The sequence below is a fragment of the Piliocolobus tephrosceles genome, chromosome 2 (genome assembly GCF_002776525.5).
Source record: "Piliocolobus tephrosceles isolate RC106 chromosome 2, ASM277652v3, whole genome shotgun sequence".
In the NCBI taxonomy this organism is placed as follows: domain Eukaryota; kingdom Metazoa; phylum Chordata; class Mammalia; order Primates; family Cercopithecidae; genus Piliocolobus; species Piliocolobus tephrosceles.
The window spans coordinates 138136965-138163030 of record NC_045435.1 but is presented as its reverse complement, the minus strand read 5'-3'; the positions used below and the strand labels follow the sequence as shown (position 1 = coordinate 138163030).

At 37.9% G+C, this 26066-nt stretch overlaps 1 protein-coding gene across 6 annotated transcripts in view; it reads left to right on the top strand.

Annotated features, from left to right (window-relative positions):
• The window catches only part of RBMS3 (RNA binding motif single stranded interacting protein 3), a 750151-nt gene that overhangs the window by 458678 nt on the left and 265407 nt on the right, over positions 1-26066 (top strand). For all 6 annotated transcript variants that reach the window (XM_026454169.1, XM_023207252.3, XM_023207251.3 and 3 more), the window contains one exon: positions 2791-2948. In XM_026454169.1, the coding sequence (XP_026309954.1) occupies positions 2791-2948 (158 nt within the window). The remainder of the gene's footprint in view (positions 1-2790; positions 2949-26066) is intronic.

The following is a 26066-nucleotide window of genomic DNA, read 5'->3' as shown; positions in this document are numbered from 1 at the left end:
GTGGCCCATTCATTGGTAAGCTCTGGGTTGATGAGGAACTCTAAAGCTCTGGGGCATATATTTCTTGTGTGACTTGAGTAGTTCTAGACATGTGGGACTCAGAAATCACATCATAAGAAAGTTGTTCATTTCTCAATTCTTTTTAAATTCCGATTCTTCCCAGTAAAAAGACTCAGTCTGGTGCTAGTGTGCTTCTAATGCTTCCATTAATTACTAATTCCCTTTGCAACAGAGAGTCAAGCGGGAGCACCAAAGCCTTCTGCAAACAGTATCTAGCTATAATTTGAAAACATTAGTTTGTTCACTGTTTTCACAGTAACCTTCTATTTACGGCAAGTAATACTGGCCTTTTAGTTATGGTAACAACACAAAGTTATTTTTTAAAATAGATTTATTTAAGGCCCAGAGGTATGTTTATTTAGAAAAAAAATTAAAATAAGTAACAACCTATGACTGTCAAAAATTTCTAACATTTGGTATTTCAAATAATTGAAGCTTGAGAAACATTGGACTGGTGGAAAATACACTGAGCTGGAAGATAGGAAAGTTAGTCACTAAATCTCATTTTAACCCCGTCACTAATTATTAGATTGTCCTTTGGCAAGATGGTGAATCTTTCATGTCTCCATTTCCTCATTATCCAGTAAGTGATTTGCCAAACTACTTTTGGAGCGACAATGTGAAGATTAAATGATAAATGGTGAAATACTATGAACGTTGGAAGTTATATGTAGATAAGGTTCATTATTATGTATCTGAAATGTCCCTTTGTTTTGTAATTTATCACCTCACAGAAACAAAAACAAGATCAAAACCATTTAAAGAAGAATCATATTATCTCTGTTTTTTTCTCTAGGACCATTGCAGTTATTGGTGGTGGTAGTGATGATGGTGTGTGTGTGTGTGTGTGATAGTGGGGTGTGTGTGTGTGTGTTTATGTGTATGTCTGTGACAGAGAAAGAGAGAGGGAGATTGACTTCACTCATTCAGTCTCTATATGTAAACTCTTCCTAAATATTAAGACTCTAGTCATCTTTTCCAGATTATATTTTATTTTTACTATTTCCCACAGTACTCAAAAGCTTGAAAAGTAAACTAGGTTTAAAATGAAACTAATAATACATCATATTCACTCCACGTTTTAATAAAAATATCACAACCTGTCTGAATATTTAGAGTTATTAAAAATACAGATATTTAGTTGTACACAAAAATTATTTCTTGACCTGAAACAATATTTGGATTCTTGTTTATTGTACTTGTTTATTGTTTTTAAAGCCATAAATATCTAATAATATGATCTCTTTACACAAAAGATATTTGACTGTTACATAATACCATTTTCTATAGACTTCAGGATTTCTTTTTCTAGTTTAATCTCTGGCTTATCCTTGAAACTAAAGTTTCTGTTTGATTAAAATATAATAGTTCAATTAAGTATCTGGTACATTTTGATATTAAGGACTAATCTGTCAAATTTTTGACTATTTTATTTGAGACCATAAATACAACTAAGTTCTAAATTATTACTTCATTATATAAAATAGAGAAAATTGATACACACAGAAATAACTCTAGCAATTGTGGTTTTGTTTCCCATTCTATTAAGCAAAGCTTATTTAAGCATTATTGCTGCTGAAATAGGAGATGATAGACATCATAATCTTATTTGTATATAAATATTTAGGCTTGGTCTAGGAGAGCAGTTCTCAAACTTAAGCCGTCATCAGGATCACCTGGAGGGCTTGTCAAAACACAGATTTCTTGGCCCACTCTCAGATTCTGTTTCAGTAGTTCTGTGGTGGGGCCTGAGAAATTGTGTTTCCAATAAGTTCCCAGGTGAAGTTAAGGCTGATGTTGCATTTCTGGGACTATACTTTGAGACTCGTTGGTCTAGTGGAAGGCAGTAGACCAGAGCAATAAATCCCATGGACTTTGGTGATAGGCCCAGATTTCAGCCCTGACTGTGGCACTTATGAGCTGTGTAACTTGGATAAGTTAAGGATCCATTCTGTCATCCATAAAATGGTAATTATATCTATTAAGAATATTGAATGAAATAATGTATGTTAAGTGTTTGGAACTATGCTTAGCATATTATGAACGCTCACTAAATGCAACATCAGTAACTAATTGTGATGGTAGTAAGAGTGGTAGTCACAGAAGTAGTGGTTAATAGTAATAAAAAAGAATATACACATTTGCCTTAGTTCAATTTGCATTAAAAGTTTTTTAGTAGGCCGAACGTAGTGGCTCACACCTGTAATCGTAGCATTTGGGAAGCCAAGGCGGGTGGATCATTTGAGGTCAGGAGTTAGAGACCAGCCTGGCTAACACGGTGAAACCCCATCTCTACCAAAAATACAAAAAAAAAAAATTAGCTGGGCATGGTGGCAGGCACCTGTAGTCCCAGCTACTTGGGATGCTGAGGCAGGAGAGTGGCATAAACCCGGGAGGCAGAGCTTGCAGTGAGCCGAGATCATGCCACTGCACTCCAACTTGGGCGACAGAGCAAGACCCCACCTAAAAAAAAAAAAAAAGAAAGAAAGAAAGTGTATTAGTCTTTCTAAGGAATGAGGGACAGAGAGCTTGGCTTTCAGTGGTCATTTTGTCTATGATAAACATTCTGCACGATACATCAGTAAAGAGAAGTAATGCCCCTAGTGAAAGCACTTTCAAGAGCACTTTGGAGATTATTATCTACATTGCAGTTTAAACAAAAGTTTCTCCATTTGTACAATGTTTCTCAATACTCAGAACTTACCACATTTGTTTCTTTCCTTCCCTTAGCAACAAGAGCAAGACCCAACAAACCTATACATTTCAAATCTCCCCATTTCTATGGATGAGCAGGAACTTGAGAATATGCTGAAACCCTTTGGACATGTCATTTCCACAAGAATACTAAGAGACGCCAATGGAGTCAGCAGAGGTGTTGGCTTTGCCAGGTAAAAATCTTTCTTTATATGTAATCGGTCTTTCCTCATTGTTCTTTTAAAATTCATTCCTTTTTTAGTAGTAGAGCCCAAAGCAATAGAATATGCAAAAAAAAAAAAAAAAAAATTAAAAGTAGCTTGTCAAATCTGTCATCCCTCTGTATCTTTGCTTGGAGCTAAAGAATTTCAATGTAATTATAAACAAATTGTGCTTGTTAAAAATGTACGTAGAATGTGTTTATGTGTCCTGAGTCATAGTAACATACATACTCAGTTCCCAGTCCTCTCTATGCCTATAGATCAACTAAATCAGATGCTACCAATACCTGACAGAGATAATAAATGCCCAGTACCCCAAAGCAAAACAGCCCATGTGGTGAACAAAGTATCTAAATGTTTTTGCATCAATTTCCAAAAAAAGGGTGCTAGCATTTCTCAGTAAAGAGAAAATAAAAGAAAGGTAACATTTAGAGAAACAGGAATTACTGAGAAGACCCAATAAACCCAAAAATATAAGGGAGGTCAAGAAGCCATTTGCATTTAAGAGACCCTGGCTATGTGTTTTTGATATTTTAGGCAGAACAGGGAAAAAAATGTATTCCTTTCGTTGTAAGAAAAGGAAGAGTAATTTTCATTTTAACTTCGAAGGAATGTTTACAAAAGAGGATCTCAGCCAGGAATGGAGTTTAAATAGTTGTACCTGCTGTGCTTTCATGAAAAACAAAGCTAAAGAAACCACAGAGTGAAAGACACTGCTCAAAGACAATGAAGAAAAACAAAAGTCTTGTCTCTATGGCTTGGTTTATGTGTGTCTCCTGCTGATTTAACATGGATGAATGGATGGATGTTAAGTGTTATGTGGAAGTCAGCCCATTGCAGACAAGTTTGTTCATCTAGGATAAACTGCTATCACTTGAAAAACCATTCCAAAGCCAGGAGCAATGGCTCATGCCTGTAATCCCAGCACTTTGGGAGGCAGAAACGGGCAGATCAAGAGGTCAGGAATTCGAGACCAGAAAAAAATGAAAAACCATTCCAAACTAACTTCCGTTAACTCACTTTAGAAGATAACAAATTGTCATGTATATGCTAACTAATCTCTAACTCTGTTTCCTTGGAGTTACGGTTGTGGACCATGTGTGAAAATTCTTCTTACTCTCCGTAATGTATACACAGTAAACCAGTAGACATACGCAAGGTACATGCTTGATGATTTGAATAGAAATAAACAGAATGAAGAAAATCTCCCTAACTTGAATGTGTGCATGAGGTATTCAGGCTTTCAGGACATTCACACCTGTTGATTTTCATGGCCAAGGCAGAGCTTATGACACTAGTTGGATCTCTGAATTTAGCCAATGTAGTCATTCTTATATAGTGTACAGCTGGCTATTGGAGGTCTGAGCAATGTGTGAGTTCACTGAACCAGCTGCGTATTTCACTTTACATACCATGCACATTCCTTTGGTTCTTCCCCCATCCCCTGCCCTCCAATAACTCTCCAATAAATTAGTTTCTCCTTCATTTGAACTCCTGCTGGGAAATAAATGCATTTCAAATTCATTAAGAGAACATATTTCCAAAAAGACCTACAGTGATTTTTTTTTTTTTTTCTTTAAACAAAGGATGTGTTGGCACAAAGTATATTAGTTTCCTGGGTCTGACATAACAAAATGTCACAGAACAGTAGCTCATATAACATAAATTTATTTTCTTACAATTCTGGAGGCTAGAAGTCAGAGATCAAGGTGTCTTTATAGCTGGCTTCTTGTGACACCTTTCTTCTTGGCTTGTAAATGGCTGTGTGCACCCTCTGTCCTCACATGGCTTTCCCTCTGTGCATTCCTGTGTCTTAATCTCTTCTTATAAAAGCACCAAGTCATACTGCATTAGGGCCCACCCTAATGGCCTCATTTTAACTTAATTCCCCCTTTAAAGACCCTGTCTCCAAATACAGTCACATTGTGAAGTATTGGGAGTTAGGACTTCAACATGTGAATTTTGTAGGGGACACAATTCAGTTCATAACACAAAGATTGAACTATTCATTTCTCTCCCGTTCATCTTTTCTATGCAATGAGAGTTTGCTTAACATGAAGCATACTTGTCTTAAGTACAGAGTCAAGTAATATATATTCTAAAAGGCAAAACTATAATGCTGGTATATGAGATCAAGAAAGAATAAAACTTACAAAGTTATTTTTCTTTAGGAACTGAGGAAGGACGGGAATTTTACATTTTATCTCTGTTGTGAATGCAGTCCCTCTCTCTCCTCCATTGCATTTTGCATATAGAAGCCACAGTGAGCGCTTCAATATTCAAATCTCATCATGTCAGCGTCCCGCTTACAATCCTTCAACGTTTCACTTGCCAACCTCTCCAGCATCATTCTTTATACTGCACACCCTCCTGGCTTTGAGTCTTTCTGTCTCATGTTCAGGGAAAAGCTGCCCTTCTTCCCTAGTTATACCTTGCATGGTTCTTCTCCTGACTTCTGCCTACTCATCTCTCAGGCATTGGATTAAACATCTTTTCTTCAAAGAATTTTTCACTGACTTCCAATCTTTGGCTTTAGACAAAGTTAGCTCTTGTTACAGCTCCTATAAAAGTTTTGATTTTTCTTTCAAATAAAATATATCACAATTACAATGAATTCATTGTTTAATCTCTGTCTTCACCAAATGGATTGTACATTTCCTTAAGTCAAGTTTTCTTTTTCATTGTTGGATGAATGACTGGATATGTGGCTAGTGAATTTCGTGATTACCATTCTGTGAAGTTTCAGAATAGCTAAATTCACTGGTCTTTTACAGCTTTGAGCTTCAAATATGAATTAGCAGTCACATTACAGTTCTGAAATTTAGGTCTCTGTACTCTAAATAATGTCTTTTCCAATTTCAGAAAGTGGTATGTGGACTGAAAAGGCAACCATAGCTTCAAGACCAGTCACTGATTTCTTATGCCTAAGAAATAAAAATGAAGTGTGAGTCTGACTCTCTTTTGAAAGAAGCCAGGAAACCGACACAGAAAAAGTATTTCATTCTCCATGTATCTTAGACTTTAACGTTTGAGAATCAGAATCCCACATGATTAACCTAATTTAATGGGGTGAGAAAATATTGTTAGCTGTACCATAATTAGATCTGCCCAAATTCCTACTCTGCTGTATAACATTTGCTGTGCATTTTCTCAAGCAATTATGGCTTTTGCCTAAACTAATTTGATCATTCACAACTTAATCCTTGCACAAATGTTTCTCCTTTTAAGAATATTATCCTGTCCCTTTTCCACTCAGCTTTTCTCATCTGAAATTTTCCCTCTGAACCACAAAACAGAGATGATTTCAGTCACCATTTCTTGATTCTTCCAAGAATAGTACATAGCAAGTGAGAGAAATTATTGTATTACATAAAGATGTCTTGGGACAGTGGTTCTCAAAGTGTGGTTCCCAAATCAGCAGCTGCAGTGCTTCCTAAAAACTTGTTAGAAATGCAAATTTCCTGCCCCCAACCTACCAAATTAACAATCTGGTGGTGAGGGTGTTCAGCAGTGTGTAATCTGTGTACTAACAAGCACCTTAGATGACTCTAAAAGCACTCTAAAGCTTGAGAAGCTTTGCCTTAGGGCATTAGTACTTGTTCTTAGGACCATCTGAATGATCTGTGAAAACTCTGATTGCTGGGCCCACTCTTAATGTTTCTGATTCAATTGGTTTGGGGTGAGACTCAATTATTTGCATTTCTAACAAGTTTCCAGGTGATACTTACACTACAGATAAGGGAACCACCCTTTGAGAACTACTGCTTTAAAGTTAGCTGTGATTTTTCCAGGTGGAGTTGATTACTGTTGATGCCTGATTTACATTGTTTTACTTTCTCAAAATTACTAATAAGGAACTATCCCCCTTCCTGTTCCTCATGCCTTCTTCTTTGTGTCTATCCAGTACTTAGAATATTGACACATAATTGAACTTGAGCAAATTTCTTATGATAAATAAATGAAATCAGTTTAAGGTTTGGGGTTTTAAAAAAACATAGCAATATGCAGAAAGACATTTGATGATAATGATAAACCAATTGTAAGATAGAGTACTGGAATATTAGAAAAATCTTTGGTAGCACCAGCCCAACTAGTATTAGTTCACAAATTGTTTCTCCCTGTAGGAGTTTACAGTTCCACAGTCATTATTAAAAGAATATGCTGACTGTGGCCCGGGGCGATGGCTCACGCCTGTAATCCCAGCACTTTGGGAGGCTGAGGCAGGTGGATCATGAGGTCAGGAGATCCAGACCATCCTGGCTAACACGGCGAAGCCCATCTCTACTAAAAATACGAAAAATTAGCCGGGTATGGTGGCGGGCGCCTGTAGTCCCAGCTACTTCAGAGGCTGAGGCAGGAGAATGGCGTGAACCCGGGAGGCTGATCTTGCAGTTAGTCGAGATCGCGCCATTGCAGTCTACCTTGGGTGACAGAGCAGGACTCCGTCTCAAAAACAAACAAACAAAAACAAAACAAAACAAAACATGCTGACTGGGCACGGTGGCTCACACCTGTAATCCCAGCACTTCGGGAGGACAAGGTGGGCAGATCATGAGGTCAGGAGTTTGAGGCCAGCCTGGCCAACATAGTGAGACCTCATCTCTACTAAAAATACAAAAAATTAGCCAGGCGTGGTGGCACATGCCTGTAATCCCAGCTACTCGGGAGGCTGAGGCATGAGAATCGCTTGAACCTGGGAGGTGGAGGTTGCAGTGAGCCAAGATCGCACCATCGCACTCCAGCCCGCAAGATAGTGCAAGACTCTGTCTCAGACAAAAAAAAAAAAAAAAAAAAAAAGAAAAGAAAAGAAAGAATGTGCTCATTTAATTGGGAGAACACCCAGTCAATAATTGTGTCTAGTAAATTGTTGTACATATCTCTTGAATTTATGACTATCTCAATTCAGAAAACCTGAATAATTCTTTCAGTGGACTTCATTTTGAATGTTACTATTGGTGACTTCTAACCATCAGATGTGGTCCTTAATTCATGTACAAGGGATTCCAAAATTCCTTTGACTGGAAAGAATCCCCCCTTATTATTTTACTTGCAACTATACATTAATCTTCTTTGATAACCATCTCTTCAAAGTAAAAGGAGTATCTTCATTTTATATTTAAAACGCTGAACTTCAAAGCATTGATTTGAATGCCAGTAGGGAGCACAGACAGCACAATTACAGGGTTTTCAAAGTTCCAGAAGCACAAGATAGTGTCTGAAATTACAGACATTTTATTTTTATTGTGGTGTGTGTGTGTGTGTGTGTGTGTGTTTACTCTCTTGTAACTTAAAACAATTTTGTAAGATCCACCCCCCTCCAGGCAGCATTTTATAGCCAAGTTATAAACCTCTAAAAACAGAAGTTTACGGTGGGAATGCTGTCAGTCGGCCCCACTACTGCAGAGCTAGTGAATGCCAACAGAGTACCTTGCCTGCGAGGGGAAGGATCAGAGCATAAATCAGCCAGAGTCTGGAGGGCCATGACCGTGTGTTCATGTTATCCATTTCCCACTCCCAGAAACATGAGACTGATTGTCCAGCAAAAATCACATTGAGAGGGTGTTAGGAGAGGCCAGTAAAGAATGACCCAAAGTGGGGAAGCAATGGTTGGGAGGCAGGGGGAGGCGGGTGAGCATTCACCATTAATCCAGCTTCAACATCTGGGAACATAGAACCTCTTTAAGCAATGCGTTTACTGTCCCCTGGTGAGCTAAAGAGCGTGAGAGACTGCAGAACAGAGAGACCTTTGTGTTTTGTAGTATTTTTTGCCCTTCTTCAATACTCTTAATTTGATTCTCATGGAGCTTTGTTTGAACGACTTCTAACATATGGGCAGCCCTGTGTTCTACCTCTCCCTACTGAATGTGCAAGTTTTCTAAATAAATCATTTAAGTTTTTCTTTCTTTTCATTGAAAAAAGCTGGTTATAGGCATACAAATACTAGCCTGCTTATTAAATATCAATCAGTATAAATAGCAGGTCTTTTTTTTTGCGTTTTCTACTAATAACTTTGAATATTGTTAAAATGTTATTTATTTACCTTCTACTGCCTGATACTTCTTGTTCTCTATCTTCTTCCATCTGCTGAAATATAATGAGACCACAGGAACAGAATAATCATATGAAAATATGGGAATTTTTAAGAATATGTTAAATAACTACTTTCTTTGAAGGCAAATATATGACTCTTTAAAATGCCCATCAAGTCTATCAAATGTTTTTTAAACTGTTTGGAATTGTTTGGAATATTGTTTTGACTGTGTCTGTCTTGAATCCATCACTGCAGTAACAATTTCTCGCTTGCTGTTTTGGCAATCCTTTTGCCATTATTATTTTAAACACATGGAACCAGGAAATCAAAAGTGACTAAGGAAAATCTCTAAAGTGTAAACTTAGTGATTAGTAATCTCCAAACTACAGCTGTGTTTGTACAGAAACAGGTTACAATTGTGTTTTCTGAGATTGAAGAGAATAAAGGTTGTATGTTTCATTCTTTTTGGTAATTTTAATTCTTCTTCTAATTGCCATCAGATGTGGTCTGCTGGAGAGTATACTCCTGGACCCCCTGCAGCTTCTTCATCTTTTTTCTTCTTTTGTGTGTCTCATCTTTTAACTTCGTTTGTTTCTTCTCCTTGCCTCTTTCTCTTTCTCTTACCATCAGAAAGTCAGAATCACAGCTGGAGAGTGTAAACGTTCTACTTTCTTTTTCATACATGCAGAGCCCTGGGTTTCAAAACCCTAACCAACTAGTGATCCAACTAAACAAATACATTGCATCAAATAATTTGTTATTCTGAAATCTCTGAGACTCCAGTCTGGTTGTATATATGCCTTTATAAAAATCTGATGAAGGGGATACAATATATACTTTATTGCTTTATTATTATAAAATAAAAATGATCACATACCAAATAATGCCCTCTGTGAAGTGGGAAGAGAGTTCTGAAAAATCATTTACCTCTATAAAATGGAATTGAGGGAGCTTTGTTACCTCCAGATTAGAAATGGTGGCCATTCAGTATGCTTACGGCTCATAAGATGTCTTTGACCTGTACGTGCTGTAAACACAAAGCATGACAAGGACTATTGGAGCATCCAGAAAAGTGGGGGCATTGGAGGCAGCTAGTCTGCTTCTGGCCAATAGAAAAGTAAGATGTGGAAATATAGCCCAATATCGTTTGGACCACAAGTTTGAGTCTCTTTTATTTAGCATATTTTCTACACTCTCAGCTTTCTATGAATTGGGCTAATACATTTATTCTCTGTATCTCTATGGTTATAAGCATCATTCTACATGGGTCTGAAATAACTTAGCTTGCAATACAATACAATACAATTATATTGTAACATAATATAATTATAATTATAAATTATATTAAAGTCATAATATTCTAAAGAACAGGATGATTCAACAAGTGACAGCAACTATATCAATAAGTTGACTGAGATTTGGCTCAATAAGATATATATATATATATATATATATATGTAATAATTTCATTCTTTCTTTTAGTTTATCCAATAAATATGCTTGGTCACTATTATCCAATACTGGCTTGGTCAGTATTCCAGTAATTGTTACAGATGAAGTAATTCTGAGATGTACACACACAAAAAACAATATCTGCTTTTACAGACCAACATTCTACTGGATTGGGGATGATGCAGGATTTTTCTCCTTAGTTCAACTAAATCTGGGTTCTTGTCTCATGACCAGGAAAAATTAGGCATGTGGATACATTGAAGGGTGAGAAGGGCAGAATTTATTCAGCAAAAGGAAAACTCTCAGCAAAGAGAGGGGTAGTATAGCCCTAGGTAGTATTGGAAAAGGCAACATTTGATTGGTTAAAAGGCATTATTCAGAAAGAATCAATCAGGAAAGAGCAGGCAAACAGGGGCAGAAGTTTTCCCTCTGAGTCACAGCTTTCAGTCAGAACCAGCAGTCATGTCTTTCAGCCTTCAAGGCTGTTTCAGGCTTGAATGTGAGGTTTCACTGGGGACCCTTCCCTATCTGCCTAGGTATTTGTCTGCCTCCTGCCTCTATCAGGGAGATGACAATAAGTATGTAATAAACAAATAATCAAACATCAGATAATGAAAGTATTACAAAAACACACCAAACATAGGCATGTAATAGAGAGTATGGGGCAATAGGAAGCAAGAGTTGAGAGTTATGTTCTGTTTTCAGAAGGAACGTTGAAACTAAAATATAAATCAGAAACAACCAGCCAAGAAAATCTCTTAGTGGGAGTAGGGAGGGAAGAGAACAATCCTGGCAAAGAGAAAAGGAAGTAGAAAATCTAAGGTGGGGCCAAGTTCGGCACGTTTGGGAAATAGAAAGGAAACAAAATTGTGAAACACTGAGTAAGGGAAAGAGATGTAATAGGTAATAGTATCAGCCTTAAATAATGAGATTCAGAAAATATGATTAAGTACAGAGTTTATTTGAGCTCAGAGCTTGAAGACGGCCACTGAGGAGCTTAGATTCAAGTTGCCCTGGATATACAGTCCAGTTAGCAGTAGTTACCAGTGGATCTTGAAAGGAAAAAAGAAGAGGCAGTTTTTCAGTTTTTAATAAGAATATACATTAAAGAAACATAAGCTATTGATTGGCTATACATGGTTCTTTGTATCACAGATTCCAAGAACATGGAGATAATGGTAGAGGCAGCTAATTAAGAACAAAAATGCCTTTAAAAAATTACCCTGGGCAGGGATGCTGTGAGGAGGGGCATGACCGAAAGTCTCATACTGTTGGCTTTCTGGGTAGAATAAATTTTGCATACCTCACAGAGCTCAGCCTGATCTGAGCTACTTTTGTTTTCTCATTTCCCTCCATTTCATCAAGATGTTTTGAAGGAAGCATAGTAGATGAACTGAAAGCATTTTGACTCCTTAGTCCTGCATCATTAGGAAGGCTCATTCCCAAACGGTCCTGTCCCACCCAAGTGGGTTTGTGGGGAAGAGGCAGGGGAGACAATACATCTCGGTAAGGAATTTTAAGTGTGCCTAAAGCTGAATTGGAATGGTATCACGGGGTGGCAAAAATGAAACTTTAGCCAAATCTCAGTCAACGTATTGGTATAGTTGCTCTCACTTGTTGAATCATCCTGGTCTTTAGAATATTATGACTTTAATTTTCTCAGAAGCAGTAAAACAATGAGAGATACATATTGCACATAAGGATTACAATCAAAAAGAGAACATGTATTCCAGAATGAAAAAAGAAACCTGTTCCGCTAGTGAGTCCACTAAAAACATCCTGAAGACAATTAAACCCCTTTCCTTTAGAGACTCATAGCCAGGAAATAATTCTGGATTTAGTCTAAAATATAGGAAAATTATAAAAACTCAAAAACAATAGTCAGTGCTGGAATCTAATAGCAGGTGTGCTATAGTTTTCTTCTGAAACATAATTTTTCTCTCTCCAGTTCCCCATGTAAAGCAAGGATAATTCTTAGTCTAATCAATTTATGTACAAAATAAGTTTTAGTAGTATACTTTGCCTGATTATTTGTATAAATTATAACAAAAATAATGAATGGCCATATCGGCTCCTTTAAGTTGGCTTTGCTAGAACTTTTTCATAAGGAATCTCAAATTACATTTCTGAAAGCCTCCTAAGGCTAGGAAAACAAGCCAAGGATTTTCGTCTGGTTGTGCCTGTAATACCTGTATAAATTGGGTAAAATCCTCTCTTCTTGAGGTCCCAAAATATCTTGAGGCTCCTGGGCCTGTCAGAAAGTGATATACTTTACTTATCATAAGGTCAGGAACCTTGTAAGAGAACCATGTAAAAATGTATAACGCCAGTCTTTTCAAGGGGCTTTTTATTGGGTTTATAAAGTCAACTACAATTCCTCAAAGCAATCTGGTCATATCTAAAAATATGCCATTCCAATAAAAGCTTTGGTAAAATTACCAGTGTTCAATGTGTCCTGTTACCAAAAAACAAATATATTCTTATTGAACTTATGCAAATAACTATATTGCCATAAAATGAGAATACTCATTATTAGTTTCCATATTTTGAAGAAATCAGCTAAAGAGAAAGGTATACATTTCGATTTTGCTTGCAAATGTATACTTTACCCAGTTGCTATAAGCTATGAATAGCTGAAAAGAAAATAAGACAGGATATAAAAGAGTCAGTAATGTTGCAAATAAAAAAGTCATAAAAATCATTTTAGTCCTCTATCAGTTCAGTAAATTGAAATAACTTTTGATTGATGTTGAGTTAGCAATCTTCATTAATATATCAGCGTTTTAATTAGAGTTCTGGAAGATTTTACTTAGTCCAAAGGTAAGATCGCTAAAGTTATCAGAAATCTTTATTCAAAAATTCTTGTTGGGGGTTCTTTTCCACAAATTTCCTTGAAGAAGAAGTAAATTTTGGACTATAGCTGATTATAAATAACTTTTTGAGAAGACTTAAAGTGAAACAATAATTGTTCGTGGATGACAAAAAGAGGATGTTTTTAGTGGATTCACCAGTGGAACAGGTTTCTTTTTTTCATTCTGCAATACATGTATACTAATATAACTCAAACCTATTTTTCTAACTTTTATTTTAACTTCAGGGGCACATGTGCAGGTTCATTATATAGGAAAACTTGTGCCATGGAGGTTTGTTGCACAGATTACTTCATCACCCATATATTAAGCCTAGTACCCATTAGTTATTTTTCTGATCCTCTCCTTCCTCCCACCTTCTACCTTCTGAAGGGCCCCAGTGTGTGCTGTTCCCCTCTATGTGTCCATATAAACAGTATTTCTTATTTGACAATCCTTCTTGTATGATTTTAACATACCAAATAAGCGTTATCTGTCTCTCCTGGACTTCCAGGGGTTCCTCTTTTATGTCCAAGTTAGTACAGATCAAAAGATAATTTTAGAATTTGAAATTTAACTTTTGGAAATATTCAAAGTATTAAAGGTTTAAAACACTCGATATTGAAGTTAAAAAATGTTTAAGACGCATGATCAAAATAGGATCAGAAGTCAATGCAAAATAATAGTCATTTGTTTTGTGGAAATGATAATTCAAAGGTTTCAGAAAGCAAAATTTGTTATTATTTGATAGAGAAGAGGTTTAACACCCAATCAAGGGACCTAATAAAGACAACATGAGGGAAACTCTCCCTGCAACTTAATTATTTCACAGTTTACTCAAAAAGTAAACAAATCTTTTACTACCTCTTATTAATACTACACAAAATTCTTGTTCTAAGGAGAAAACCAAGTTTTACTTTTAGTGTATTGTCAATGCTAAAGCTAATTTTAATAAAACACTATAACCAAATCCATCCAATCTCAATCAGTTTTGACCTCACAAGATAAGATTTCCATAAACCTTTTATAACCTTTTGGAATTTTCTATTAAAAATGATCAGTATTCTGAGAAAACCCTGTGGCAACATAGGGGCACAGACTGTGGCCTTACACCAGTGTGCTTTTGATATTAATGCTCAATTTTTAGAAAAACACATACATAATTTCTTTCTAATTTTAGACAACTTGAACACACACAAAATTTCTTTCCCAAGATTAATCTTCTGCAAACCCTCTACAACTTGCTTAAAATGTTCTGCCACTACCTAAGCAAAAATTCTATGGATAAATACCTTGGTATTTTCCTGATCAGAAGACAGCTATTTTCACTAAACCAACAATATTAAACTAGTCTTATTTACCAAAGATTTACTCAAATCAAGTGAACTAAAAGGCACTTGAGCTGATTTTGAGACAGGATAGTTCCCTTGGTACCTTTGTGGGACTCATGAAGGGGTGGCTTGGTTAGGCAGCTGGCAGCACTCAAACCCCTGGTGGGAGGGTTAGTGAGCTGGTGCAGGAGCTGGGGCGAGTGCCTTTGGGCGCCTGCAGGAAAAAACACTGTACAGGCCCATGGCAGCGCCTAGGGGTTGCCTAGGACCCATAGAGCCCCAGAGGATGTGTGTTACTATGTGGTCCTTTAGCTTTGTCATCCATAGGTGGCTTAAATGTTTAATAGCTCAATTAGTATGACAGCCTCTTCATCCTCACCTCGGTTCTTGTCCAGCATCCAGGAGGAGTGAGGTCACACAAACAATTTGGAGGGTGGTGAATGTGGAGGGTTTTATTGTATGGTGGAAGTAGTTCTCAGCAGGAAGGGGAGCTGGAAGGGCAATAGAGTGGGAAGATAATCTTCCCCTGGAGTTGGGCCATCTGTGGCAGAACTCTTCTATGAAATTCTGCTGTCAAGCCATCCCTCTGAAGTCAAGCTGCTTCTCTCTGACATCCAGCTGGTTCCTCTTTCCTCCTTCTCTGCCAGGGGATCTTGGAGTTTTTATGGGTACAGGGTGGAGGGTGGGGCAGGCCAGGGTGGTTTTGGAAAAGGCAACGTTTGGGTGGGAAAACAGGGATGTGAAGTTCTCATTTAGGGCCTTGGGTCCAGGCCTAAGGGTGGAGCCCTCTCCAGGGAACCACCCTCTTCTACCCAGTATTTCCCTGTCTCCTGTCTGTATGTAGTTTCTATTTTTCTGATAAAATACCTGATTTAACCACTTACATTTTCCTTAAGACAATTAATTGGAGGTTGTTCATATATGTTGGTAGTAAAATGTCACATACACATGCCACATATAAACATATAGACATACAGGACACATAGAAGCAAATTTTGTATTAATAGCTTTATAAGGTTCTCCATTTGCCAGTTTGCAAATAGTTTCTTTCCCCTTTAGACTGTCAAGCCCTAAACAATTATTAGCTAGGCTATCATAAATTTACAATCCCAAAGACATGACTCTTCGGTGAAAATTTACATCCCAAAGGCACAGAACTTAGATCTAAACATCATTATTTACTGAGACAAAGAAGGGCATAAGTAAAGGCCTGGTCAAGATAAGATTACCAGTAAAAATATCTTAAGCAAAAGTAAGGTGTGTTTTATAAACTTTAAGGCACGGTTTTTCCTATCATAAAAGTTTCTAGTAGCTTAGGTGCAGTAAGGGAGATGCTTCTGCAAACAGAGATTTCCTTTATATATGTAAATTTATTTTACAAAGAGTTTCATAATGGCCAGCTAAATGCCAGAAAGTCATATTTTGGAGATCAATCTAGTTAGTTAGGTGGTATTTTCAACTTAGCTTATGTATTGATTAGATTACTAACTTCAGGATTGAGCCCTTTAGTGAATAGCAAAATGAAAGCATTTGCAGTTTTGGGGGCCTAATATTTACATATGTGAAAAACAGGCAAAACTGAAAGGCAGTGTACCTAGATATTTAAAATTGAACGGTCCCACTTTTACACTGAATTCTGAGATGAGAATCTTCTCTTTCTCAGAAGAGAGAAATGCCACAAGACCAGGCTATGCAATATTTCCACAATGCACCTCACTGCAAAGACATTCCCTCAAGACTGGTAGGTGACCCAGTGCCCATCAGCACACTCTGTGATCAGACCACCCTCCCACAGGAGGAGTTTTATGCCTTGAGGGAAAGTGTTTCCTCCACCTTCAAGTGTTCAAACCTGTCTTTCTATCTAAACACCCGAAGAAATGAGTAGCCCCGTACATTTATAATCATTCACTGCAACTGATTTCAGCTACTTCAGAAACCACAGTTTTTGCCAGTGACTTGTCAGCCATTGCACACACAAAATTCAAGTTGTAATAGTGCAGAGTTGGCCGGGCGCGGTGGCTCAAGCCTGTAATCCCAGCACTTTGGGAGGCCGAGACGGGCGGATCACGAGGTCAGGAGATCAAGACCATCCTGGCTAACACTGTGAAACCCCGTCTCTACTAAAAAATACAAAAAACTAGCCGGGCGAGGTGGTGGGCGCCTGTAGTCCCAGCTACTCCGGAGGCTGAGGCAGGAGAATGGCGTAAACCCGGGAGGCGGAGCTTGCAGTGAGCTGAGATCCGGCCACTGCACTCCAGCCCCGGCCACGGGGCGGGCCCCCGCCCAAAAAAAAAAAAAAAAAAAAAAAAAAAAAAAATAGTGCAGAGTAACCCCTGGAACCCCAAAAGCTAAAGAGATCAGCTACCACTTCTAACAGCTCTTGAAAATCTTTATTATTAGACTCAGTTATGGAAGTACGATTGCCCATAATTATACTTCTTCTTGAATGATCAAAAAGACCCAGTGAGAGGAACTTTGGTCACCCAAGAAGAATGTTTAGATTTGTCAATAGAATTGAACTGTGGAATCTCACCAGTTTTAAAGATTACAAATTTTCCACTTAAGCTGTAAGATTACACTTTTTCTTTTCAGAGAGAAACTATTTTTTCCCCGACCAAAATTTTAAATGAGATAAAAGATTGAAAAACTCTTTTTTTTTTTTTTTTTTTGAGACAGTCTCACACTGTCACCCAGGCTAGAGTGCAGTGGCATCATCTTGACTGACTGCAACTTCTGCCTCCCAGGTTCAAGGGATTCTCTTGGCTTAGCCTCCTGAGTAGCTGAGATTATAGGTGCCCACCACCATGCCTGTCTAATTTTTGTATTTTTAGTAGAGCTAGGGTTTCACCATGTTGACCAGGCTGGTCTGAACTCATGACTTCAAGTGATCCTCTTGCCTTAGCCTCCCAAAGTGCTGGGATTAGAGGTGAGAGCCACTGTGCCTAGCCAAAAGATGGAAAAACTCTAAGAATTAATTCAAAATAACACTAGCTCAAAAAGAAAAAGTGAAAGTCACAAATCTGCAATCAGCAGAAACTCTAGAGAATAACAAATGGAACTCCTACCTTACAGTAGACCTTCAATTCCAGCCACGTTGAGGCAGGAATGTGTGTGGTTTCAATAAGTGAATTGGTCTGAATCTTCAACCAAGAATGGAACATTGAAATCTGAGGAGGGCTTACCCTGTTGACTGACCTTCATTGACTCCAGTGAGGTCAGATGAATGAAAGTTAGGCTCATACCAGGGCTCCAGCTGTCAGCAAATTGAGGGAGATCACTGAAGGTCTGCTTCAGGTTCCACCTGAGTCACCAAAATGTCCACCTTACATAACATAAGTACAGACCTTATTTGAGCTCAAAGTTTGAAGATTGCCACGCAGGAAACTAGATTCATGTTGCCCTGAATATACAGTCCAATTGGCAATAGTTACAAGTGAGTCTTAAAAGGAAAAAAGAAGAGAAGTTGTTTATCAAGATTTTACATTAAAATAACATAAGCTATTAATTGGCTATTCCTTGTTCTTTGTGTCACAGATTCTAGGAATATGAAGACAAAGAGTGAGAAAGCTGGTCAGGAACAAAAATGCCTTTAAACAATTATCCCCAGGCATGGGTACTCAAGAAAGAGAGCCATGACTGAAGTCCTGTACTTATGTCTCTCTGGGTCTGATAAATGTTGCATATCTCACGTTGTTCAGCCTGCTCTGAGCTATTTTTCTTTTCTCAATAATATCTAGGAATGAAATATGGCTGTAGCTAGGAGATTGATTAAAAGTGGTAATGTATTCCAGAGTCATTTATGGTATGACTTTTCTAGAGCTATACTTAATTTTCACTAATTTTCTGCCATTTCTTTATGAAAATTCCTTCTAGAAACATTAGTCTGGCTAAAAACATATATTTAGATAATTATGCATCTATATGAGTACAGAGATGAGTGTCCCTACTGGGGTAATCAGCTAATCCAAGTGAAAGAAGTAGTTTCTAGATGGAGTATAAGGCAAGCTTTATTTCTTATATGCTTCTTAAAACACACAGTCTTTGGGATAATTTTTTTACTCCTATGCTGTTGATAGCTTTATGGTGTAGGCATCAAGATGCTGAATGGAAGCAGAGTTTCACTCCATATGATTCTACTGAAGAAAATTAAAGAGTATTTGCAAAATATTTACAGAAGCAGTGTTAAGGAAACTGGCAAAGAGATGTTGATGTTCCCATAGAGGAGCAACAGAGGGAAACCCTTACCACTCTGAGAGCTCAAGGAGTAACCAGATGTGGCTGGGTGCAGTGACTCACGCCTGTGAGCCCAAGCACTTTGGGAGGCCGAGGTGGTGGATCACAAGGTAAGGAGTTCAAAACCAGCCTGGCCAAGAGAGTGAAACCCCGTCTCTACTAAAAGTGGAAAATTAGCCAGGCGTGGTGGCAGGTGCCTGCAATCCCAGCTACTTGGGAGGCTAAGGCAGAGAATTGCTTGAACCCGGGAGGTGGAGGTTGCAGTGAGTCAAGATCGGGCCAGTGCACTCCAGCCTGGGTGACAAAGCGAGACTCCATCTCAAAAAAAAAAAAAAAAAAAAAAAAAAAAGGAGTAACCAGAGGGGTGTTTCCAAAGTTCAGTGAGAGCTAGAGCCTCAGAGGAGGGCTTGCTTGGAAGGACTGTAGACAGGGAGAGATGCAACACCTACTAGACAGAAGTGCCAAAACAGGGAGAGAAAGAGGGAAAATCACTCAGATTTCTCTCTACCCTTGCCTTTTAAAGTTCTTTCAAGCTTCCATAGGCAGAACCCAATGGAAAACCAGTAAACAAAAGAGCTAAGATTATACAGTTTACACAGTTGATAGAAGGGTCACTTTCTTGGGGCATACAGCAGGACAGAGAGGACATCTAGGAAACGGTGAACAGAAATACACCACTATCCCTGCATAAATTAAGTTAAATACTTTTTCTTTTTCTCTTAACTATTAAAAATAAACAATGCAAGTTCAGTGACAAACAGCACCTACTATTTTGCCTTAGGATGGGCAATCGATACAGATTGGTAGGAATAATAGCAAAGTGGCTTTGTTTAAAGAACAAAACTGCTCTTTTACTCTATTCCATGGTTGCTGTGATGTCTTTTTTTCTGACACCAAATGTGTGGGTTTTTCCGACATCAAATACCTTATTTTTGCACATCAATTCTCCAGTTCTCTGACATCAATTGGATGTCCTACAATTTAACTCAGTTTTGACACAAACTACCTGATCATCATCAGACTCCACAGGTGTAAGGACTCAGTTCCACACCGCTGCAAATGGAGTGCCAAGGTGTATTAGTCCATTCTCATACTGCTATGAAGAAACACCTGAGACTGAGTAATTTATAAAGAAAAAGAGGCTTCCTGGACACACAGTTCCACATGGCTGCTGAGGCCTCACAATCATAGTGGAAGGCGAAGGGGGAGCAAAGGCATGTCTTACATGGCGGCAGGCAAGAGAGTGTGTGCAGGGAAACTGTTCTTTATAAAACCATCAGATCTCATGAGACTTACTATCCTGAGAACAGCACAGAAAAAAACCCACCCCCATGATTCAATTACCTCCTACCAGGTCCCTCCCATGGGACATGAGAATTGTAGGAGCTACAACTCAAGATAAGATTTGGATGGGGACACAGCAAAACCATATCACCAAGCTACCCACATTTCTTCCCAGCAACTACAAAATGTGGGAGTACCCACAACTCCCCAGTTCAGGTTTAGTAACTCACTAAAATGACTCTCAAAGCATTTTATGTTTACCAGTTTATTATAAAGGATACAACTCAAATGAAAGAAATGCATATGGCGAAGTATCAGGGAAGGGGTGTGCGGCTTCTGTGGTCTCTCTGAGCTCACTACCCTCCTGGCATATATCAACGTCTTCACCAACCTGAAAATTTCCTGAACCTTGCTGTTTATATAGGTTTCATTAGGCAAAACCTCTAGGTTTGATTGATTAAATCATTGGCCCTTGGTGTTTGAGCTCAATCTCCAGCCCCTCTCCATTTCTCAGAAGTCAGAGAGGGTGGGGCTGAAAGTTCCAACCCACTAATCAAGTCTTAGTCTTTCTGGTGACCAGTCCCCATCCTGAAGCTACCTGAGTGACCTCATTAGCATTAACTCAGATGTGGTTAAAAATAGTCTATTCTGAATAACACAACAGACCCCTATCACTCAGGAAATTCCAATGGTTTTAGAAGCTGTGTGTCAGCAACCTGAGAAAAAGACTAAATATATTTTTTATTATGTCATAGTTGCCATGCAGAAAGCATGGGTTAAACTGTCCCATCTATTAAAAGGAATCATAAATTTCAGTTTTCATGTGAAATCTCCGAAGTTTCAAATGTTGACAATCATTTCAAAGTTTCCAAAATCTCTTTGCAGTCCAAATGGAACGTATCTGTAGACTGGGTTTGGCCCGAGGTTTCCAGTCTCACATACGTGACACAGAACTGCGTAACAGGAGTTTTCAACCCTGGCTGCACACTGAAATCATCTGGGTAGCTTTGAAATGTTTGTACCTGGGCCTCATGCCAAAACAATTAAGTCAGAATCTCCTGGACTGGGCCCCAGAAATTGATATTTTTAAAAGTAGTTTTCTGATAATTTTAATGTACACTGATTTTAAAAGTAAGCTTCTTATTTTGGAATAAGTTTACCTTCACATGAAAGTGTGATGATAATATAGATTTTCTATATACTGTACACCCAGTTTTCCCCATTAACACCTTAAATTACTGTGGTACATTTGTCAAAATTAAGAAACTGACATTGGCATATTACTATTAACTACATTCCAGACTCTATTTGGATTTTGCCAACTTTTTCTTTAACATTCTCTTTCTGTTCCAGGATCCAATCCAGTTACCGTATTGCATTTAGTTGTCCTGTCTCATCAGCCTTCCCTGATCTGTGATAATTTCTTAGACTTTGTTTGTTTGAATAGTACTGGCCAGGTATCCTGAATGTCTCTAGATCTGAGTTTGTCAGCTATTTTCCTCATGATAGGACCCTTATTTTATATGGGTTTTGGGGGAGAATACCACAGAGGTGAAACACCCTTGACATCTCATATCAGGTTATATTCCATTTTTGAAAACAACTTCTTGAATAATAGTGGCTGGGTAGAGTGGAGCTAGCAGGGCCCATCCTACTCTTGAACAGATTGAAGTACATCAGTCAGTAGAGAAAATCAGGAGGGATAACATGAGGTCAGCAAGGGAGCTGCATCTCTTCCAAATAGTCTCAATTGAGAGTCATGAGACAAAAGTTCTATTCCAGGTTCATCCACTGGCTAGTTTTTAGAGAAGCCAATCACAGTCTTCTAGTGTTACTTTCTTCATCTTTACAATGTAGAAGTTGATATCTGAGGCCATTTCCAGTCTTGAAATTATGTGATTCTCAAGCTCTGGAATGTGTTTTCATTAGTCAAATATTGTCATCCACAGTTTCATTTCCTAAGAGGAATGTGTTGTAATGCTGAGCAAGATATCTCAAAATGTCCGGTTTCTACAAAAGGGCATATAAGGGAGACCTCTCAGCTTCACTGTTTGGTACTGAAGCCACTTGTATCCTAAGAATGTCAGGTGCCTGGCAGGAAGAAAACAAATTGCAAAAACTGAGAAGAACATTCATCACATTCATTCATCTTTGTTTCTAGGACTCACCATTTTATTCCTTCCATTACAATGGATTAAGAAGGAAATGACATAATTTGTTTTTGAAATGTCAGAAGGAGTGCACAGTTTAGTACTTTAAAAAATATTTTAATGTTTACCCTGTGCATACGTAAATCTTACTAGAAATGAGGATGACTGACTTACAAAGTCAGATACTCTAAGTTGCCAATAATTTGTACAGAGCCTGTGATTGCAAAACCACAAACATTTCACAATACTGGAAACCTCTAATTAACCATAATAAATGACAGGATGGATTTGTTTTAAACACATGGTTAATAATGCTTATTGCTTTAAGACCAAAAACTGTGTGATTCTTTATGGAGGTGACAGAGGTAGGCTGCAAATGGTTTTGCAAAGTATATTTCTACCTCTGCATATTTAGTCTGACCCAGAACATTCTACTAATATTGTATCAGCCTCTCATCTGATGTAATTTGCCTGTGGGAATTGCATTGGCTGTTAAACTAGCTCCTCTTAGTAGCTGTTAAAAAAAAAAAAAAAAAAAAAAAGAAGCAGCAGCACAATTCTGTGGTGTGTTTCAAATGACTGAAGTCAGGTTCCTAGGTACTGAGACAAGAAAGAATGTCAAACAGGACCTTTAAAGTGTATTTATATTTAAACATCAGACCTAATAGAAAACCCTGAAGCTTTATACAATGATTAGAGCCTTGTAAGAACCTAATTAATGTATTGTCAGGTGAATGGTTGGCCTGGCACTCGAGCTGTTCTGAGGGACGCAAGGGGTTTCAGGTACCACCTAGGAAGAATAGATGCAGTTGTAGTGATTCAGTGGCCCATCTGAAAGGGACCTATAAAGGCAGCTGTGTCTGGCGTGCTGTCTTTTCAGACTCACTTGATAATGCTAGTGTCAGTTTCAACTGAAGCGTGTGCCAGATTCCAGATAGCTTGAGCTGGCATTTCAGAGAGGTTAATTGTGAAACTTGAGAAGAAAATGGGCACATTCTTCCTAAGATGGCCATTCAAATATAGTCTCTTTCCCCCCCAGAGCTTTCTGGGTCTCAGTCTCACTTTTGTTCTGCTTCCACATAAAATGCATGAGGAACACTGGGACTTTCCCCTTGGCAGCTCCTATATTGCCATCTTTGCTGGGATTGCTTTGCCTTGTTAAAATGTGCCCCGTGTATTAAAATGGAATTGTCACTGCTGGGTGGTGCAGCATAACATGGTTTGACACTAAGCGCCGGCAGCTACAGAAAACAGACTTTTATTGCATTTATTCTTTCAGAGACGGGAGTCTCTAAAGGCTCACAGCAGACATTCACTTAGTTAAATCTGAATGAACCCAAAGTGAACAATCTATGCTGCTGTCTTTGTGTTCATAGAAACAGCCTCCATCCAGCTTGATATGACTGTAAAACAGTGTTAAGAAAAGACGATCATACCTACCATACATACAAGGCAGGACTTGAGGCTTTCAAACAAGAACAAAAATATTTCAAGTGGGTGGAGTGGGTTAGCCACTCAATTTTCTTTTTTAGCTTCCTCTCTATTCCGTAAAATGTATTATGTAGAATAAACACACACACATACCCCTAGTAGTCTTCATTTATAATTCCATGCCATTTTAAGACAAAGAGAAGGGATTTGATTTGTAGGACTCTTGCAAGCATGCTTTAGATTCTTAACTGCCTTCTATCCAGGTGAGTACCCAGAGAGAGACTGAACAGAGAGGGGGCTCTGAGGCATAAACTTTGCATTCTGTCTCTCTCCTCGAATAAAAATTCCATAAAGTAACATCTGTAATAATTAAGGGCTTACATTTCCTCTCCCATTCATGTCTCTGCTAGGAGGGAAGGTTATTTTCCCTAAGAGACAATAGTGGATCCGGTGGGAAGAGAGAAAGAACAGTTAGAATTCTTTTCTTCATGGAAATGGAAGTTTTCTACTTAAAAAAGAAAAAAAAGAAAGAAAGATAAAAAAAAAATTGAAAGACTTACAGTAAAAGGTTCCACTGGAAAGGAATCTTGAAAGAGTTAGGAAAATTGTACTTAGCTGTTCCAAAATATTTAGAATGAGGAAAGATTCCTCTTGCCTTTCTTATCCAAACATCTTCTGATATAGGGGAACTTGTGAGTGAGTAGTAAACAAAATACGGTGTGAGTTTTCATTTTTTATCTATCAACATTGCATTCTGAAGATTTTTTTTTTCAAAATAATACTTATGTGCATCCATTGGGTCACCTGATGATATACATACTGATTGTTTATGTTAAGTTAGTTTCCTGCACTCTATTATCATAGAAGGATCAACTACATAAGCTAGGGTGAAAGATGACAATGTAGATCCCTTTGTTAAAAGCACTGTTAAGAAGTTCAAGGCGGCGACAGCGGAACTTTAAACCAGTGCAGGGTTGTTCTAAGTGTGGGGCTCTGTGTGAAGACATAGGCCTCACTCCTGTAAATTCTGCCCTGCTTGGCGGTAGAGATTTGTCATATGTATCAATACAGAAAGATGCATACTCATCCCATGCTTCATAGGAATGTGCATCTGAAAACAAAACTTCTTCAGAGAATAATTATAGCTCCAAAGGTAACTTGTTCCTGATATCATCTTCAAACTTGTTAAACAGGTGATACAGATGCCCTGACTTCCTCTCTCCATTAATTTTTAAGAATTTCCCAGGCAAACCTTCCACTTAGCAATATGCTTGCTCTCTCTACCACATTGTAATAAGGACGCATGCCCTCCAAGCTGCCAGCTCAGCCCCCTGCCCTAATTACTTCTCCAAAAGCCTTTCCTAGATTCAGTGCCTCTTCTCAGCATCATCTCTGACTTCTAGGATTCCTCTCACATTTGAATTCTTATAACTGTAATAAATATGTATAACTTACTTGATATTTGTTAATATATTTTTTTCATATCTTGTTTCCTTTGCCATGTAATATGGTCCTGTAATATGGCCATGTAATATGGCCCTGAAATACACATAAAATTTAAACATAGGAAAGTTTTACAACTTGGCGTTGATGGGCACCATTCCAAGAAAGCTCGTATTAATAACAGCAGAAAATCTAAAATTATACTTTGCCTTTTGAACAAATTTTACACATTTCATACACATTCTTTCATGTGTATGTGTGCTGTTTCTTAAATTTATTTTTCCCTCTAGTATACTCTTTGGAAGACTTAATTTCCTTTATTCAGAATTAATCCTTAATTATTATCCTCCCCATCCAAGCTTATAAAATAATAAAGGCCAGATATTATTCATTATTTGGAAAATTCTACAAATATTACTGTACTTAAGATATGGTAACATTGCCAAAATTTAAATTATGTTGGTCTGGCTCAAAATGTTCATGCTTCAGGTTGTATGTGAGATGCCAAAATTTGGCACAAGAACACCAGTTTAGGAATATTGATAAGATAGTATGAAAAATAAGATATTGTCCAAAATTAAATATTGAGAAAGTACAGAACCTAAGGTTTGTATATATATACATTCCTTCAACATGTAGGACCCCACCTAACTCTTTGGGTGTCTTACATACAGTGGATTTTCAATAAAAATGTCGTAACGCTGACGACTACATTACTATACCAATCAGTCCTTTAGGCTGCAAGCCGTTGAAGTAAAACACATCTTGTCGACTTGTGGAATCCATCAGTAGTATAGCTTAGTAGCTATAGCACAGGCTTTACTGTTGCAGAGGTGTTAGTTCAAATCCTAACTTTACCTCTTATTGGAAAGGTAGTTTATCTGTCT